The following is a 17,317-nucleotide window of genomic DNA, read 5'->3' on the forward strand; positions in this document are numbered from 1 at the left end:
AAGTATCTTCAGTGCACTGAATCAGAGGGGAAAACGAGCCAGTAGCTATTGCTGGAGCACAGATACTCCCAGAAGTGCAACCGAATGGATATTTACTGAGAAAACTCATGCAGCTTCCAGCACCCCACCGTGCACAACCAGCCTTGGGAAGTGACTGCACGGTGAGTGTGGACCCTGTAGGGTCGAGCTGCTCGATGAGATGGAGCACGTGGTGTGTCTCTGTGCTTTGATACAGGCACCAGCAATTTGTGGTTTGCTGCAGAGAACTCATCCTCCTCTACTTGTCATCAATACAACTTATGCCATTCTGGACCTTAATTCCCCTAACAGCGACTGTGGGCAAGTGAGTTTGGATATGCGTGCGTGAGATGGGAGATGCTCTTCCTGAACCAAAGGAACATATTGTAATTGGATGGCTGTGAAATGTACAAGCCCAATTAATTGTCATTGACAAGTAAGTAATTGGGAGGCTAAGAGAACCAATAAGAATTTGGTCCTTGAGAGTTTAAAATGAGCATCTAGTATAAGAGAATTATAGTCAAAGTTTGTTTTGTTCCCACCACATCTGTCTTCCAGAGTTCATTTGGCATTCTCAAGGTCAGAGGGCACATACAACAGGTGTGGGTCATCATGTTCTCTGAGCACTTCCTCCTCTGAGTGTGGTCCCTGGACCAGCAACACTGACATCACCTGCACTTCTAAGAAGTGCAGCGTCGCAGGTCCCACCCAGACCCACCCTACACGCAGTTACAATTTATCACCACCCCCAGGGGATCCGTGCGCACGCTGGAGTTTGAGAAGCCCTGCACCCACAGACACCTCTGTATACAGGTGCCTCTCAGACTTGCAGAACAGGAAAGTGTTTATCAGAAGGTGAGCAAAATGGGCTGAGGACACATGCACGTTGTGGGAGTGGCTACAGGGCTTGTCTAAACACACGCAGAGCCACAGAAGAGAGCAGTTGTAGTAAGAGCAAGGGTTTGGACGTCAGTGCATTCTGGGTTTGAGTTCCAACGAGCCAGGGTGCAAGTCCCATGGCCCCTCGGCCCCTTGGCTAGCCTCACCTGAAAATGGACAGAAGAAGCCCACCCTCACGGAGGCGCCCTGCTGTGGTGAAAGCAGGCAACCCAGCATTTAGCACAGTGCCCGGCACACGGGAACCACACGATAAGCATCAGTTACTCTACACCATGTCCCAGGAGAGGCAGGGGGAGGAGGGGGTGTGACAGGTGGAAGCAGAAGGGACTGGTCGGAGACTCACCGTCAGTGGGGCTCAGCCCCCGGGCTGCTGAGATCATGGACAGGGACGGGCTGCTGTGCAGAGACCGGATGTAGTCCATGTAGGGGTTGATGTAGGGATGCGGAGGGCTGAAGGGGGACTCGGAGGCGGCCGCGGGGTTCCGATGCGGGGAGATTCTGATGAAGGGCAGGTCTGAATACGTGGGGCTACTAGATAAGGCAGAAGGCCTGAGTCAAAAAAAAACAAAAAACAAACCAGAAACAAGAGGTAGGCGTCAGACCAAGAGCTCCAGAGGCAGAGGCTGTCTGTGAAAGAAAATAAGATTTCAAGGTGTCTTGGGGGGAAAAGTATCAGGCATATACACTTCCAGCATTCTGATCTTAAAATCACGGTGACATAATGATGCAGGTAGGATGTGACAATGTGATTATTTGGGTGAAGGAAATTGACCTTTGAGAAATTTCCTGGCACTCAGAATATAGGAAAGTTAAGTCTTTGGTTTTCCTTGTGAGAAGAATTCCAAACAGGCACCTGAGCGTCACAAAGTAGTTGTGATTATATTTTCCATTTGACCTGAATGTTAATTTCACCGTGGAACTTACCTCTCCCCATCTTGGTACGGCATTTAAAAAAAAAAATAAAGGAAGGAAGGAGGGATGGAAGGAAGGAAGGAGGGATAGAAGGAAGGAAGGAAGGAAATTTGTCTGTTCTGGAAATCCGAGCATGCCCATGGCAGAACTGCCCACAAATGAGAAGAGAGACTTATTGTGAAGGTCTGTGAGAAACATGAAATTAGACACTGTGTACATCCGTGGTCCAGCTTTACTGCCCTGGGTCTTGTGGGGGTGAGTAAACCCAGCTTCCCAGATCTGGGTTTCCCAGTTTTGAAGGCAGCCCCTCCTCTCTGGAGGCAGCCCCTGGGGGCAGCTCTCTCCAGTACTCATTCTGCATGTGGCTGTGTCCTGATTAGCCCTGTTGAGTGAACCATCAGTAATGAGGTGCTCCCGGGGTTAGAAAGTTGGAAAAGATTGGGGTTTGGATGCAGCCCTTAGTTCTAATGAGCCTAAGGTAGAATGTAAGTTCTTGGCTGACAGGAAGGAATCCTAAGGCACACCTGGCAGCCACCATCCCTCATCCCCCGCTGGGGATTCCCTTTCCGGAGCCTCCCCTCCTCCCCCAAGCCCCGGGGAGCCCAGCCATTTCTAGAATGGTTCCAGTCTCTGGAACCCCACCCCCACCCCCGGCCGCCCTATTCCTTCTCTAATAGAAAGCGTTTTGTGTGGATAATCCAGTGAACTGGCTCCGACAGGCTAAACACTTTTCTCATTCACAGAGAATACGGCCATAAAAAGGCGAGGGATCGTAGGAAGGATGTACTGAGAACAGCAAACTCCTCTCGTGGCTCTGGCTTTAGCAGTGAAAAGGAAGGGAGGAGAAACATCTTCTCGCCCCGCCTCCCCAGCTGAGCAGCACCGCTGGCCTCTGGCCCCCTGGCTGTCAGAACAGGATCTTGGGAGAAGCCAGCTCCTCCAAGAGCACAGCGCAGACAGTGAAACAGATGAAACCAAAGATCAGATTGTGAATTTTCTCTCAGCAGCAAATAAGAGAGATTAAAAGATCTCTTTTCTTAGGGGTACTGGATTTTCTTTCTTGCTCTTTCTTACTTTTTTTTTTAATTTGAACACACAAAAAAGGAGGTTTTCTATTTGTTTTTCAGATGCCACTTTTAGTGAAATAAAACAAAAATCCAGCAGTTTCTAAATTTACATGTGGGCAGAGGGAGAAGTCACCACCTGAAAAAAGCTATTTCTTTTCAAAACAACTTGAGGCTTTCCATACCCACTCAGAAATTAGTAAAAATTACTGGTATTTAAATAGAACTTGGCACAACTTATTAGTCTAACCTATTTTAGCTCATGACTACAAGTAAGTTCGTTCTGTGTCGCTGGTTAAATCTTCAGCTTAAAAGCCTGCTGTTACTGTAAAGCACATGGGATGCTCAAATGCATTCATTCATTTTCTACAGAAAAGGAAAAGTAATCCTTCTCCTCGGACTCAAAAGCAGTTATTACAAAATACAAACTTCCTTGCAGATTCATGAGAGACAGGTGCAGCAGAAATGCAGAAAAGGAGGCATTTCAAGAAACCCAGGAGATGCTATCTCCCAGACAGGCTTTCCTTATGATCCCCGAGAAACTCAGTCCGAACATTATGAACTAAAACCAGTGAAGGCAATGGCATTGCTTACCGGTTTTCTCCATTTTAGACAAAAACTGGAACCTGTCATTTTTTTTCTCAAATTCCAGAATTGAGAATGGTACCAAGAATCTTCCTAGAGGCCTAGATTGCATTGAAGAATCAGGGATGGGGAGGAGACTCAGCCCCCAGAACGACCTGCAGGTGACAGGTGTCAGGCCGGGGCGGTCACCAGTCCAAAGGGGCAAGGAAGCCAGGACACGGCTGACGCTATTCTCTTCTCTCAAATCTGTGGACGTCTGACGTCTGCACCCTCAGCTTCACTTTCATCTGACCTGTTCCCACAGGAGGACTGGAGACACTCCATGAGTAAGGAGTCAGGACCTGGCTGGAACGCCCAGGCTCCATCTTCCCTCACACACCAGAAATGGGCAACAGCAGAGAAGAGGGGCAGTGCCCCCAAGGTGTGGAGACGAAGTCAGGAAACTTCACTCACTCTGGTGCACATCATGCTCATGCACGTCCCTCCCTCCCAGAGGCGACGCTGAGAAGATCGGGGTCGCCTATTCCTCAGAAGGATGGTGGGTCACGCCTTCAGACAGGGAGGCAACTAAGAAAGCTGCGCAGTAACGAATTTCCCTAAAGAAACAAACCATCTAGTAACCAAAGGCCAGTCATCGTCAGGATACAACAGGGAAATGTCTAATGAGGGTCTCTCAGTGAGGGGTCACCAGGGATTCTGGGGACGGTGAGTCAGACCACCAGAGCAGTGGTTTGGTGGGGGTGAGGGGGGCTCAGGGCTGAAGGAAAATGGATGTGGATGGAATGGCAGCTGTGTGACCCCGGCCGAGAGACTCACCCTTCTCCTTGTCCTCAGCAGTCCAATGGAGAGGATCCCCACCTTGCAGGGGTCTCAGCCAGTGAATGTAAGCCTCATGTACTGAGCTAGTATCTAATAAATGCTTAATACAGACATAAATATTTACATCACAAACTACACTAATATATTCCACTCCATATACACACATACACAGCAGAGACAAATATATATTATGTACATATAGACTCATACATACACAGACACAGAACCACACACACATACTAGGGATCACAAATACAGCATGCTATGTGATTCTCAAACACTGAGCTATTGGAACCCTTTTTTTCAGAGCAAATCTTATGTGGAAACATGAACCCTGTCTGTTTTGTTCCCTAACCTGACAGTCTCCCAAAAGCATCCCTTTGGATTTCCCAAGAGGCTCCACTCAAAATCCTAAAACCACACAAGGTGGTTAAGAACACGAACTCAGTTATAAGGAAACTGCAAGAGCTTTGCAGGAAGTGGATTTGAACTCAGGCTCATCCCTGTCTCTGTCACTGAGGCATCTTTCCTGATACACAAAACCAAACGGTAACAGCTCCCTTCCAGGGCTGCTGTCACTGACAGGCACTGGGCACCCAGGAAATGGTGGCACTGATGATGATCTTGGTGGCTGTGAGAACCATCCAACAAGACTTTTTTTGTGCATCAATGTTTTTCAACTCAGCAAACAAATGTCCACATGGCAAGACTTTTGGAGACTGGGATTCCAAATTCACTGCTATTCAATTTCTCACTGAACGTTGACGACTTCTTAATTCTGTTTCCACACCAGGCTCTTGTGAGTTGGGCCGGCATGACATTTCTCGAGTGCTAATTAATGCCTGACAGAAATGAGTTTCTAAGCCATCAAAGCTGAGCAGCCAGCCTTGAATTCCAGGGGTCCCAGCAGCCACCTGACGTGGATGTAAATATATATAAACAAGAGTCTCTCAATAAAGCTGCTTTTAACATTACCTAACAGAGCTCCTTTCAAATTCTTGGCATCTGGGTCATCTGTCAGTTATTTTTTTTAACTATAAAGCAAATCTGAGAGGGAAGGTTAAGCCTCTTACATTTCATAGGCAGATGTGTATTCACTGCTATGGGAAGGCAGCCGCAGAATTTTCCATGTAATGGACATCTATTATTTCACACACTTTCATAAAGTTGACCTGGTAAATATTTGTCAAGCTTGCTCAAAATCTTCATTTGAGGATTACAGTAGCACCAGGAAAAAAAATTATAGGTGTCACTGACTTTCTTGGTTTATATTTTTAGTTAGATACACACAGAGACTGCACTGAAGACTTCTGTTGGCCTCCCCTGACTCTCTCTCTGCTCTGAGGCTGTACGTGGCTCAGTGGTTGGAAGGCAAGCGCAAACCATGAAGGAAAACAACAACTACAACAATAACAAAAAAACATTTCGGGAAGAATACTGAAATTTCGAACTGCTCCAAGAACAGAGATCCCATGCCGGTTATGTTGCAGCCAAAGAGTACAGAAATATGCCTGTGACCCCTCCTACTGGACCGTACAACTGCTGTCTAGGGAAAAGATGCCCAAGCTGCAGAGGGCTGTCTGGGCTGCCAGAGCATCACAGAGTGGGAGGAACTATGGTTCCATGACCTCTGCATCTCGGCTCAGGCATGGATCTTGGCCCCAGCACGCCCACTCAGGGATAACATCCCCTACCTCGCTTCCACTTGTCTCCCCAAAGCCAGCAAGACCCAGTGAGTGGCTGCCATTTTGTCTCCATACTGCCCAGTGGAGAAATGAAGTTCGGTTTCAGACAAGAAGGAAGGTAGAGATTATTTCCATGGTCTCCCCAAAGACAGTAAAGCAGTATAAAGTTTGTGTCTCTTCGCTTGTGGAAATAATTTAACTTCAGGTTAATTCCTTTATAAGGTCATGAAAATAGATTACAATGACAAGAACAGAGGAGTCTTATTAGAGCATTTTAAACATTATATTATGATAAACTTAAAAACCAAAACGCGGATTGCAGAGAGTAACTGGACGTCTTAGTTAGAATGAAATATCATTATATAATCTAATTTGTTACTACCTTTTCATTTATCTTATTGGGTTACTGAAATGCCAAGATTAAAATCACAGCATTTAATCACTCGCATTACCCATTATGAGAGCATTAAACATGGTTTATATGCTGGATTATTATAATTTGCTTCCACATTGCTTGGAACACTGGAGATGTACACATACCCCTTGCATTTTGGGGTACACGTGAGGGCTTCAACTACCAGAAGACTGAAATGTTGGGTTTTCTTCCTTCTATCTAGCAAGTTAATTTTTTGTTCAACTTTGCTCTTTCTCTAACAAGTAGATACTCTTCACACTCAAGTAATGGTCAAACAGACACCAAAGACGAGTTACCCCTGATAATGCATTTTTAACCAATTGATGAATTATTCAATCAGGACAGTCTTAATAGACCAATATTTGTAATAAAAAATGTCGCTTTCCATACAGCTACAGAAACAAGTAACTAAAATATCCCCCGCGGCGAATACACCAGACCTGGTGGGAAATTCGCAGCCCTTTCCTCTTTGCAAGGTGAGCTTTTAGATAATCTCTGCCCCAGAATCGTCACATGCCCCTGCCAGGTAGAGGCGGCTGTCCAGTTGCCAGCCTCTGCCCAGAGCCACCGCCGGCCCTGGAAGGCTGGACTTTGTAGCCGGAATCAGCTGTCCCTCGGGATTCCACTAATGAGAAGCCAGGCAGGGGCTGGAAGTAGAAGGGAGAGAAGCCAGGGTATTTATTGCCCTTGCTTCCTTTCACAGGCTACAGTTCTGCTGGTGGCATTCCTGCCCCCCACCCCTCGGCTCCAGACGTGTGACCCCTCCTCCTCGGCGCCAGCTCTCACTGACCCTTTCCCTCCTTTTTCACCGTCAGGCTAGGGCTGGTAACCTCTTCAAACTTTTGCTAGTCCTGGGGGCTTTATTATCATTTCCCGAGCCCCGAACCTTGTCCACACCTTTGTAAATATCCGCGCCACAAAACTGCCGGGACCCTAGCTGACAAGACGGTTCAGTTTCAAATCCCACTTCATCATCTTTGCAGCTAAGGAATATTCCCCGTGAATTCTTAACGGACTTGGGCCTTTCACAGAATGACTACATTGGATTTCAAGTTTTAAAAGCTCCATGTATAACCACACAGATGAAAGTTTCAGTGATCCATTCGTTCAACATACGTTTGATTGAAAATCCATTTACTAAGAAGCCATTACGATGTCAGCCCTTGGGGATATTTCAAGAAACGTAAGATAGGGTCATTCAGTCCCTACTCTCAGAAGAAGTTACAGTCACACGGTGGAAAGGTGCACATGCCTAAGGAGTGTATGAGAGCAAGTATTACCTGATGAGTCAAGCATCATCATGAGGTTTCCGGGATGTTTCCTGGTTATGAAAAATGCGGAACGTGAAATGTGCCACAAGGACTAGATCAGATTTGGATGGAAGCAGTCACTGAAGGTGAAGGTTAGAACATTGCTTAACGTACACATGAGTGCTCAGGTGCTGAATACTTTCTTATATGATAGTTAAAGGGCTATGGTTGATTTCTTTAGCAAAAAAAAAAAAAAAGAGAAATACTTGTTTTAATGGGGAAATATCACTTCAAGGGATTTTTGAGAATAACTTCCTTGTTTTTATTTTCTATTTGTGTCTGAATATAGAAGGAACTTATATCCATGAATTGAAAAGTTAAAAGATGATTTTTTCAAAAAAGGCATTCTCTGTATCCAAGCTATCCAAATCTAGCCAATGTCACTATTTTAATCTATTTACTCCCAGCATTTTTTTCAGGCATTATGTACTTCTAGTCAAAATAAAAACATACTTTGAATTATACTTTTTCCCTTAACATTAAAAGGTTTTTCTGATATCTTTTAATAAACTGTACATAGGCATCATATATAGTTGCAGTGCAAATTAAAGCATAATGAGCTATCACTAAAAACCCACTAGAATAGCTAAAATTAAAAAGACTGATGGCACCAAGTGTCGATGAGGATCTGGGGCAACGGGAACTCTCACACAACCTGCATGTAAGTTGCACAACCTCATTAGCAAACAGTTGGGTATCATCTACTCCAAGAGACACACCCTATGACCCAACAACTCCTTGCCTTGCTGTGTCTACAACCATATTGTGTACACACGTGTCATAATGTACCAGAATGTTCGGAGCAGCATTATTCATTTGCATTAAAATTGGAAACAACCATGTATCTATCAACAATAAAATGGGTAAGTAAATCATATAAAGACAGAGTGAACAGCTATCCAAATGAACAAACTACAATGTGGAAAAGCTCAAAACATAACACTGAGGAGAAGAAACCTGGTACAAAAGAATATAAGATACTGTATTATCCCATTTATATAAAGTTCAGTAACAGACAAACCCAAACTTTAGCGCTGGGACAGTCAAGACAATGTTTACCTCCGGGCAGGTTGGTGCTGTATGAGGAGGGCTTCCGGACGAGTGACTGTTCTATTTCTAGACTTGGTAAGTGGTTAGAGGTTTTCACTCTGTGATAACTCTTAGCAATTCATTGAGCTACAGTTTGTGTACTTTTCTGTATATACACTATTTACTACCAACTTTTAAAAAAGAATGTATGCATTTTATATGTGTCAACTATAACAATATTTTCCACAGTGATCTCAACCATTTCTATTACATTCAGAAAATCAAACATATATTTATATTTTTCAACATTTTTTAAATGTTGCTTAATTATAACATAAAGATTGCTTAAATTTCATAAAAAATATCATGATATTTTCCACTATTAAACAAAGATAGTCTAGCTGACCTTATTCTAAATTCAAAGTAAATCATGGAAGATGGGCTTCTCTATATTAATTTTGGGGGAGGAAAGGTCCAGCATGGCCAATCAGAAGGAGAGGCCAAGCAAATATTCACAAAGCATGGCAGTCATGTCCTTCGACAACTGAAACAATGCTATGGTTTCTGTAAGATGAATGCAATCGTCGATGGCTCAAAGTGATTTTATTCCTTCCTGAGAAGACTGCAAACCATAATTTGCCAAAATTTGTCTTCACTCTCTAAATATAATTCTATATTAATAGATTAAGATCTCAAGGTCAGGAAGTGAGTCAAGAAATGTAAAAGAAAGTCCATTCAAGCAACTACCACGTGCAATGCACTGTTATTAAAAAGAGTCCTTAAACCTACTAGTGGTTCAGAGAAGAGCTTGGAGCCAAATGACCACATCTCATCATGTGGGTTTTCTCCCTGTCCCAACTCACCCCTGTGTATAAAGTTTTTAACGCTTTAGAAACAAGGGCAGAAGAGGGGAAAGAAGCACAGGTAGACAGTATCCCTGATCCAAACGGCAACTGAGAAACCAGTTTCTAAATCACCTGTCATCATTTTTTAATATTTTAGTTCCATAAATGCAGAGTATATCTACAATTATTATTTTCAGCAGCCTCTTTTGTTGTTGTCCAAACAGAATCCAAACATTCCACACAGAAGTACCCCTCTTTTTGCAACGTGTAACAAACCAGAGAAGTTTTCTTTTCCGCCTTACCCCAGTTCCTATAGTTTGTGAGGAAAAACAAAACCAGTAAAAGAGAAAAATTACCATTATGTAATTTTTAGAAGAACTAGTCACTAACATAATCACTACATAACTTACTCTATTTTAATATGCATAACGTAGGTTATCTATTATGCTAATATATTACATATACTATAATTAATGGAGATATAAGGACTAGTTACTAGAAGAACCAGTATTTGTATCTTCCTTTACAAAGTCCACAAAGACACCACCCTGATGAGGAAACCGCTGTGGCTGCACAGAAGTTCGTGCTGATGTGATGGGCTGTGATGCCCTCCGAACCCCATGTCTGGCAGATGGCGGGACAGGGAGCTGGTCTCGGTGGTCAGACTCTGGGACAGTGGGTGGGCCCCTGTTTTCTAAAGAGCTGCCCAACTGTTCTGCTGTAACAAAGCCAGCTGACACTGTCCCTTCCTCCTGTCCTTCCCCAGGACAGCAAGTTGTTCCTTTTTTCCTTTGGATGCTCTCTCTTCCTCAGCGGGGCAGGCCATGGGGGAGGCCAGGCCAGCCCAGCCCATGAGTCCAGGGGGCTCTCTCCTATCTCAGCCGCCTCCTCCGTTTCTCCCTGCAGCAGGCAGAGTCCCTTTAATCAGCTGTTCTGTAACTCAGAGTTGCAGGATCTCAGACTTACATCTACTGATGGATAGACTAGATCCTTAAAAGCCTGATTTGCTCCAAGGCTATTGAGCTTAGATAGAAAAGGAGCAGCGCTGTGTTGTTTAATGTATAATAAGACAATATACACAAAGCAGTTAGCCTGAGACCTGTCACACGGTAAGTTCTCAGTGAACGTTGGCCCCGAACACCAACCCTCTCATTCCTGCTGCTGTTCTTGCTACTAGACCTCTGGGAGGTCAAGGCCAAAGCCATGCTGCTTTCACTGCGACCTTGTGCATTTCTTTCCTCTGGGCCCCACGGGGAGGGGGTCTCTTCTGGAAGACATGGTTCAGCTCTCCTAACACCCTTGGTGTCAACTCGGAGCACCCCACCCCGCCTCTTCTGACAAAGCAGAGTTTAGAGACTTTACCTGACCTTCTCAAAAATGGGTAGGACTTTTTTTTTTTCTGAAAGTAAATTCAAGGGCATGATTATTCCGTAGTTTTAGTTCAAAATTTCCTTGCCATGAAAAAAGAAAAAAAACAGGAGTAGGGGGACAAAAATTTTCAAGTCTGACTTCTCTGTCATGTCTGCCAATTTTCCACTCATTCTAACAGATCCTAATTTTTCTGGAATTTGATGAATAACCCATTCCATTCTCAGCGCAACATGCAAAATGGCGATATTACATCCTTTTCCAAGAAGAAAACGCACTGTAAAATGGAAAGATGTTGAAACACAACAGCGTGGAATGACTTGGCCAAGGACTAAGGCTCATGAACTAGCAGCATCTAGAAAATCCCTGAATCCTGTGGCGTTTGTTCTCCGAGGTGTTACATCTTCTGATAACGCAGAATCCTATCAACCATGACGCCCTTTGGTAGGAACTTAGGGATTTGAGCCATGATACCCACCAGGTGTAAGGGAAAAGGAAAAAGCACATACAGTAAAGTACGTACATGAGGTTCAGTTAGAACTGCTGATTTAACTAACTAAACAAACAAGCCAGTGCTTGGAAAGTTCAACCATTTAAGGTAAATAGATACTCAAAACATCCCAAGAGCCCCAAGCCGGGATCTACTATTTATAAGCGACGTGCTAGGAGGCTGCTAGGAGGCTTCAAATACTGGGTGGAAATAACTAATTAGAAACAGGAGGTTAGGCTCCCCAGTGCAATCTCTGCTTCTTGTTGAGTCCTTCTGCAAGAAGGATAGGGGACAGTAACAGCAAGGACAGTGCATCTGGAATTCTGAGCCAAGGAGACAAGAGGAGTCTGTTTTAACTTGTATTTTATCGATGTGATTTCAAGAACCAGAGAGAATAAATCCTTTATCAACAGCAGTCCAGCACGTTGAGCTTAGGTGTGTCTCCCACGAGCTAGGACTTCTTCTCTTAGAAGCATCATCATCATAATCCTCGTAATTACTGTGGTTGCTATTAACTACGGACTAGAGTGTTTTCTGGGCTGTCTTGTGATTCTTGGCAAGAGGCATCTGACGCACACTTCCCCTCACTCTTTAAAGCATCATTATTTTAAGTGATAACAGAGATGTCCATCAAAGACCTGTGGTTATCTAAATGCTCTCCTTTAGAACACAGTCCCCCAGCTTTGCTCGGGGCATCTGGCTGAGTAAAGGTGAAAAGAGGAGGCTGTTTGAAAGTGTCAAGCTCTTTTGATTCAGCTGGAAGCGGACCTTGGAAGACTGCACGCCATGTTGACTGACACCTTATATCCCACACATCCTTCTCAATATTCCAGAATTTTACCCTCTCTGAGGGTGTCAAACTTCTCAAAAATAAATTAAATGTGGCAAAGGGCGTATATCTAATGTCCCAAGGGGGACAATTTGTCTGTATTATTCAAGAGAAAAGCAGCATTAACCCTTAAATAAGGAGACAGCAACTTCCTTACGGTTCCTGTGGCTTCACAGAACTTTGCTCCAGGCACAGGGAACAACATCACGGGAGGCTGAAGATGAGTCTGGCCACTGGGAGGGGAACCACGGTCTCTGGCTGCACTCTCTTCTTCCCAGTGAAAGCAAGCCTTCTGATTCCACAGGTAAGGCCAGATTTAACTGACTGGGAACGTCTGTATGATGCGCACAATTACCTGCTCAGATTACCCCCGGAGAACCTGCCTAGGACCACAGACTTTGGGAAACGGCTTTGCGACTTTACTTTCCTCATCTGTAAAATGTGAGAATTTGGACGAAATGATCTCCATTCCACCCACCAGGGTTAAAGTCTCTTTTGATCCTAAAATCCAATGTTTTTTATGATTCAAGCCATTTGTTCCTGTCTGCCTTTGACTGGCTCTGACAATTCATGTTATGAGGTCTGTAACGTGAATAAAGTTTAGTTTAAACATTTGGGGACCCTTCACTCGAGTGCCCTGCAAATGAGGTCTCATTTTGCTCCCAGGTTCCCTTCCCCTTGAATGGTACTGTCATCATCACCGTGACTGATGTCCCCGCCCTGGCCACTCCGGTCTTCAAATTTGGTATTTCTTCCTGGAGAAGTGAATGGGTCTGGCTTTACATTGATTGGATTTGGATGGTGATTGATTAAAAGAAAGCGGGTCCACGTAGCCAGGCAAAAGGTTCGGTACTGAGCCTCGGCTTAAACACGAAAGGAGCTTTTTGCCAGTGAGTTCACAGCTATTAGACATTTTTATATTAACTACACTTTTCCCATCCAGGTTTGTGCATTTTATCTTTATTCTTTCAAATCCTGAAATTGCTTGGATAACAGAGGGTTTATATATTATACACACAGACACTCACACACACAGGCGCGTGCGCACGCACACACACACACACACACACACACATACACACACATTTCTAAGAGCAGCCTGAACTTTTAGGGGAAATTGAAGAGGCTTTGTGTCAAGTACAGCTAAATCCAGCCTTTCCATATCAAACCTCTGCTAGAAAATTACTGTGCAGGTGATAAGGCAGAAAGATATAATAAAAAGTGACTCTACTCAATTTACACTGCAATATTGGTATGACTGAATATTTCTCATTCAGGTGCCTGATAAAATCGCTAAACTGTATTGCAGATAAATAAAGGAGGCTTCTGTCAAGAATAAACACCATTAATCATGAAGTCTTACCCTCTGAGAGCCCGTGCTATGCATCTGCACAAATACAGCAACACAACCAGCGTGTGACATCCCTTCCTCCTTTACGCTCTTTCAGGCTGAAGTTGGCCTCCTTTTTCATTGTGTAGGATTTAGGCAGCAAGGGCGTTTGGAAAACGTTCTCTTTATATTTTAACTTTACAGTCTGCAACTAGGTCCTTTATTACAACATTTAGCAAAAATTGGCTGCGTTCTAGGCGGGGGGGAAAAATCCTTGACAATACAATGAGTTTTTTGTTGATGGCATATCTGCACACTCCATGTGTATACGATTTATGCAGTATTTCATCCAAGCTAAGATGCTACTGATCTAAAGACCCACGTTATTTTAGGAACCACTAAGAATGACGGCTCTTCCTTATGACTCTCCGTTGTTATTTTATAGTTATTAAAAGAGCTCTTTCGGGCATATTCAGACGTAGATTTTGTGATGTGTAAACTCTATGACTTGCATAAAAAGGAAAATCTAGGGCAAAGTAATTTTATTAAGAGATATCCGAAACTCCCTCACGATGGCCACCTCACAAACAACGATTGTAAGACACAACGGACTGTAAGGTGCATTCCAATTTCAGAGACGTTCAGAGGTGAAAAAAGGATGCACAACTCAGAATGGATGGCTTAAATATGATAATAGACACGTGCTAGGTAATTCTGCCACTTGTCAAATACCTACGACGTGTCGGAGGCTGTGCTCTGTGCTATCTATTTGCTCCTTCCTTGAATTCTTGACATTGCGTGGGACGGAATAATGAAACTGGGCTTGGACAGAGCAGGTAATCTGATTGTGAATACCTGAGCTGGATTCAAATCAAGTCTATGATTTGAAACACAAAGGAAAGCTACTCCAAGACAAATACGAATATGTACACATATGCTTAAATACACTTATATTGTAACATTCTTGAGGCTTTTAATCAAACAGGACCGTATGGTTGTCCAGTTACCTTTCCACTCCAAAGGAAACCGCTCTGAATGACAGTCACACATCACAGGCGGTGCCCAGTGGCCCTGTGCGCTGTGGCCCAGGGGTGTGTAAGGTGGGAGGTACAACCAGAGTTTGGGCAAGACTCTCAGCAGATCCTCACAAGAGGAAAGAGAGGGCAGAAGGAAAACCTGGCACCTGGGCATGCTTGGATTCGGGCCATGACATTTTCCTGGAGTCCTCTTCAAACTGTCCACACACAAGGGAAAAACTGCCAGCAAACCTAAACTTCCCACAACCCTGGGATGTTAAGGACGGATATGGAAGATAATGTACTCCACCTGCTTTATTTCACAGGTGCAAATAAGGTGACCGAGAGAGGTCAGGGTGAGCATTGCAGGATCCAGCTGATTTGTGGCAGAGTCATGATGGAACTGAGTCCCACGTGTACTACGAAAACGGCTTCTAAACTGGCTTGAAGAAAAGGACTATTAGAAGCCATGTGCCCAGAGAATTATATCTGAATTTTCTGGAGTTGTACATTGAAAGCTGGGGGAAAAAAACTTTACTATGGGCTCACGTAACCAGCATTCTGTTGGATGGAGAGGTGTGTGGGGGGGTGCTCAGGGGCGATGACTCAGCAAAGCTGTAGCCCAGACTATGTCACACAGGAAGTGTCACGGCAGCTGTGTTCTGGCTCACTGCGGGCTGTGTTTTCAGAGCCCACTCCAAGAGGGGAGGGCCTCCTCTAGCCAAAAGAGTCTGACTCCAACTTACAGACGAACCCTCTCCACGTGAAGGAGAACGCGGTGCCGCCAAGTGGGTTCACTTACTGGCCGAAGAGAGCACCGGCTGAAAGTGTGCCCCACTGTCCACTGCCATCCTAGGGCTCCCACAGACTGGACACCAAGAGCCCAGCTCAAACCAGGACCCACCAGAAAATAAAAGACCTCAAGAAACCCGCACCACGCCCTGACCACACTGCTTAGGGTCTCCCCCAGGCCCCTAAGGAAGGGCTTCTGTGTATAAATGGGTATTTGCACTGCATGTAATTTCATCACAGATTGGGTGTTCGGTCATTTCTGAAAAATTCTTTGGTCCTCTTTTGGGAAGTTCCTGTTACACTGTCAGTAAATGCAGGCTCCCTGTTAGGTATAGCATACCGTACCTGCTTGTCAGAGTCAGTGATTCTTATGTTTAAAAAATTGTGTACAAACAGGTGAACAGATCCCCTACAGAATTTTGTTCTTGGGGGAGGGTACAGCTCAGTGGTAGAGCACATGCTTCGCATGCATGAGGTCCTGGGTTCAATCCCCAGTACCTCCATTCAATAAACAAATACATCTAATTACCTCCCCCCAAAAAATAAATAAAAATTTTAAAACATTAAAAAATAAGTTAAAAAATAGAATTTTGCTCTTAAGACAGATGAATTCTGTCTGGTGGTATCACCGTGTTTTTATAATACCTGGAATGTACGTATAATTCATTAAAGAATCAAATTTTTAATCTTTCTTAAAAAAATTTTGTTTTAGTTTGTTTTCAGTTTAATCTTTCTTAATAGAGGTTAAAAAACACTTAATTCTTAAGTTTGTTCATTGTCCATCTCGGTCTCGGTCACAAACCATGCTTCTGAAAACATATGAACAGGAAAATAGGACGGCTGTGATTAAGATAGCTGAATAACTTTCATTAGTGTTCATTATTTCTACACAGATGGAAATGCATTTTGTGCAATGACTATGCAGTTCCAAATGTAGATCTAACTTCTGTGGAGCTTGGGGGGTGCCCCTCCCACCTGGCCCACGACGATTTATGCTACTGAATTGGGCGTGAGTAGAATCACCTGCCTGCCTTCAAGAGCCTCATTCACATTGAAAGAAAACCCAGTGATTCGCAGCCTCCTTCAGTGATTTTCCAGCTAGTGATGATTCAACAGCAGCTCTGTTATTAAACTGGAACGAAGCACTACCCTCTCACTAATGAGGTTACAGAATGTCTTTAGGTCTCCACGTTAGGGGCGCTTACAAGCCCTCTGCTTGGCAGAGACCCATGGCAGTTCGAAGCTATGGACTAATCACACAGGCCGGAATCAAATGGGCTGGAAGAATTTGGAGACTTGGCTCCGAGGAATGTAATTCATGCAGAAAAGCGTTGTCAGAGCGAGGCCAGGGAACCTCGTGGGAAGAAAGCAAAATAAACAGTCCAACAAAGACAACAAAGAAGGGCCAATAGCCTTTTCTGAAGCTTGAGTACACTGAGACTCCAGCGGGGGCCCTGGACAAAGACCTCATCAAAGAACACCCTTGCCGAGCAAACAGACCCAGAAGGATGCTTCCCTGGTGCACTCGGCGGGAGGGGATCCGACTGGACTTTCCAGTCCTTCGAATTCAGCTTCCTCGTACCGCCCTTCTCCCAGCAAGCAGAGCAACAACAAACAGTAAGCCACGTAACTGAACTGCCCTACGTCTGCCTGGGTCCAAAGATGGGGGGAGGCAGGGAAGTCGACCCAAATTAAATATGGGGCGGTGTGTCTTCTGATTGCGCTTCAGGTCACAGGCAGGCCCTCGCCAGGGTGTGACCCGCATAAGTCAGAGCCACACGGTCTGCTCGCCACGCTCCAGAGATGAAGACAGACTCAGGAAGGGCTCAAGGACCTTCGCTTTGAAAAGTCTCCCAAACAGCACGTGACATTCACTCGCAACCCGCTGAGTGCTGGGCTTGGAAAGAATC

At 44.5% G+C, this 17,317-nt stretch overlaps 1 protein-coding gene and 1 non-coding gene across 6 annotated transcripts in view; one reads left to right on the forward strand and one right to left on the reverse strand.

Moving 5' to 3' along the window:
* GLI3 (GLI family zinc finger 3) overlaps positions 1 to 17,317 on the reverse strand; it is a 268,288-nt gene that overhangs the window by 81,276 nt on the left and 169,695 nt on the right. For all 5 annotated transcript variants that reach the window (XM_031679804.2, XM_072965244.1, XM_072965243.1 and 2 more), the window contains one exon: positions 1,262 to 1,467. In XM_031679804.2, the coding sequence (XP_031535664.2) occupies positions 1,262 to 1,467 (206 nt within the window). The remainder of the gene's footprint in view (positions 1 to 1,261; positions 1,468 to 17,317) is intronic.
* Positions 15,838 to 15,910, forward strand: TRNAA-CGC (transfer RNA alanine (anticodon CGC)). Its single transcript has one exon. It is a non-coding gene; the product is annotated as a tRNA-Ala (tRNA).

Source organism: Vicugna pacos, chromosome 7, assembly GCF_048564905.1.
Source record: "Vicugna pacos chromosome 7, VicPac4, whole genome shotgun sequence".
NCBI lineage: Eukaryota > Metazoa > Chordata > Mammalia > Artiodactyla > Camelidae > Vicugna > Vicugna pacos.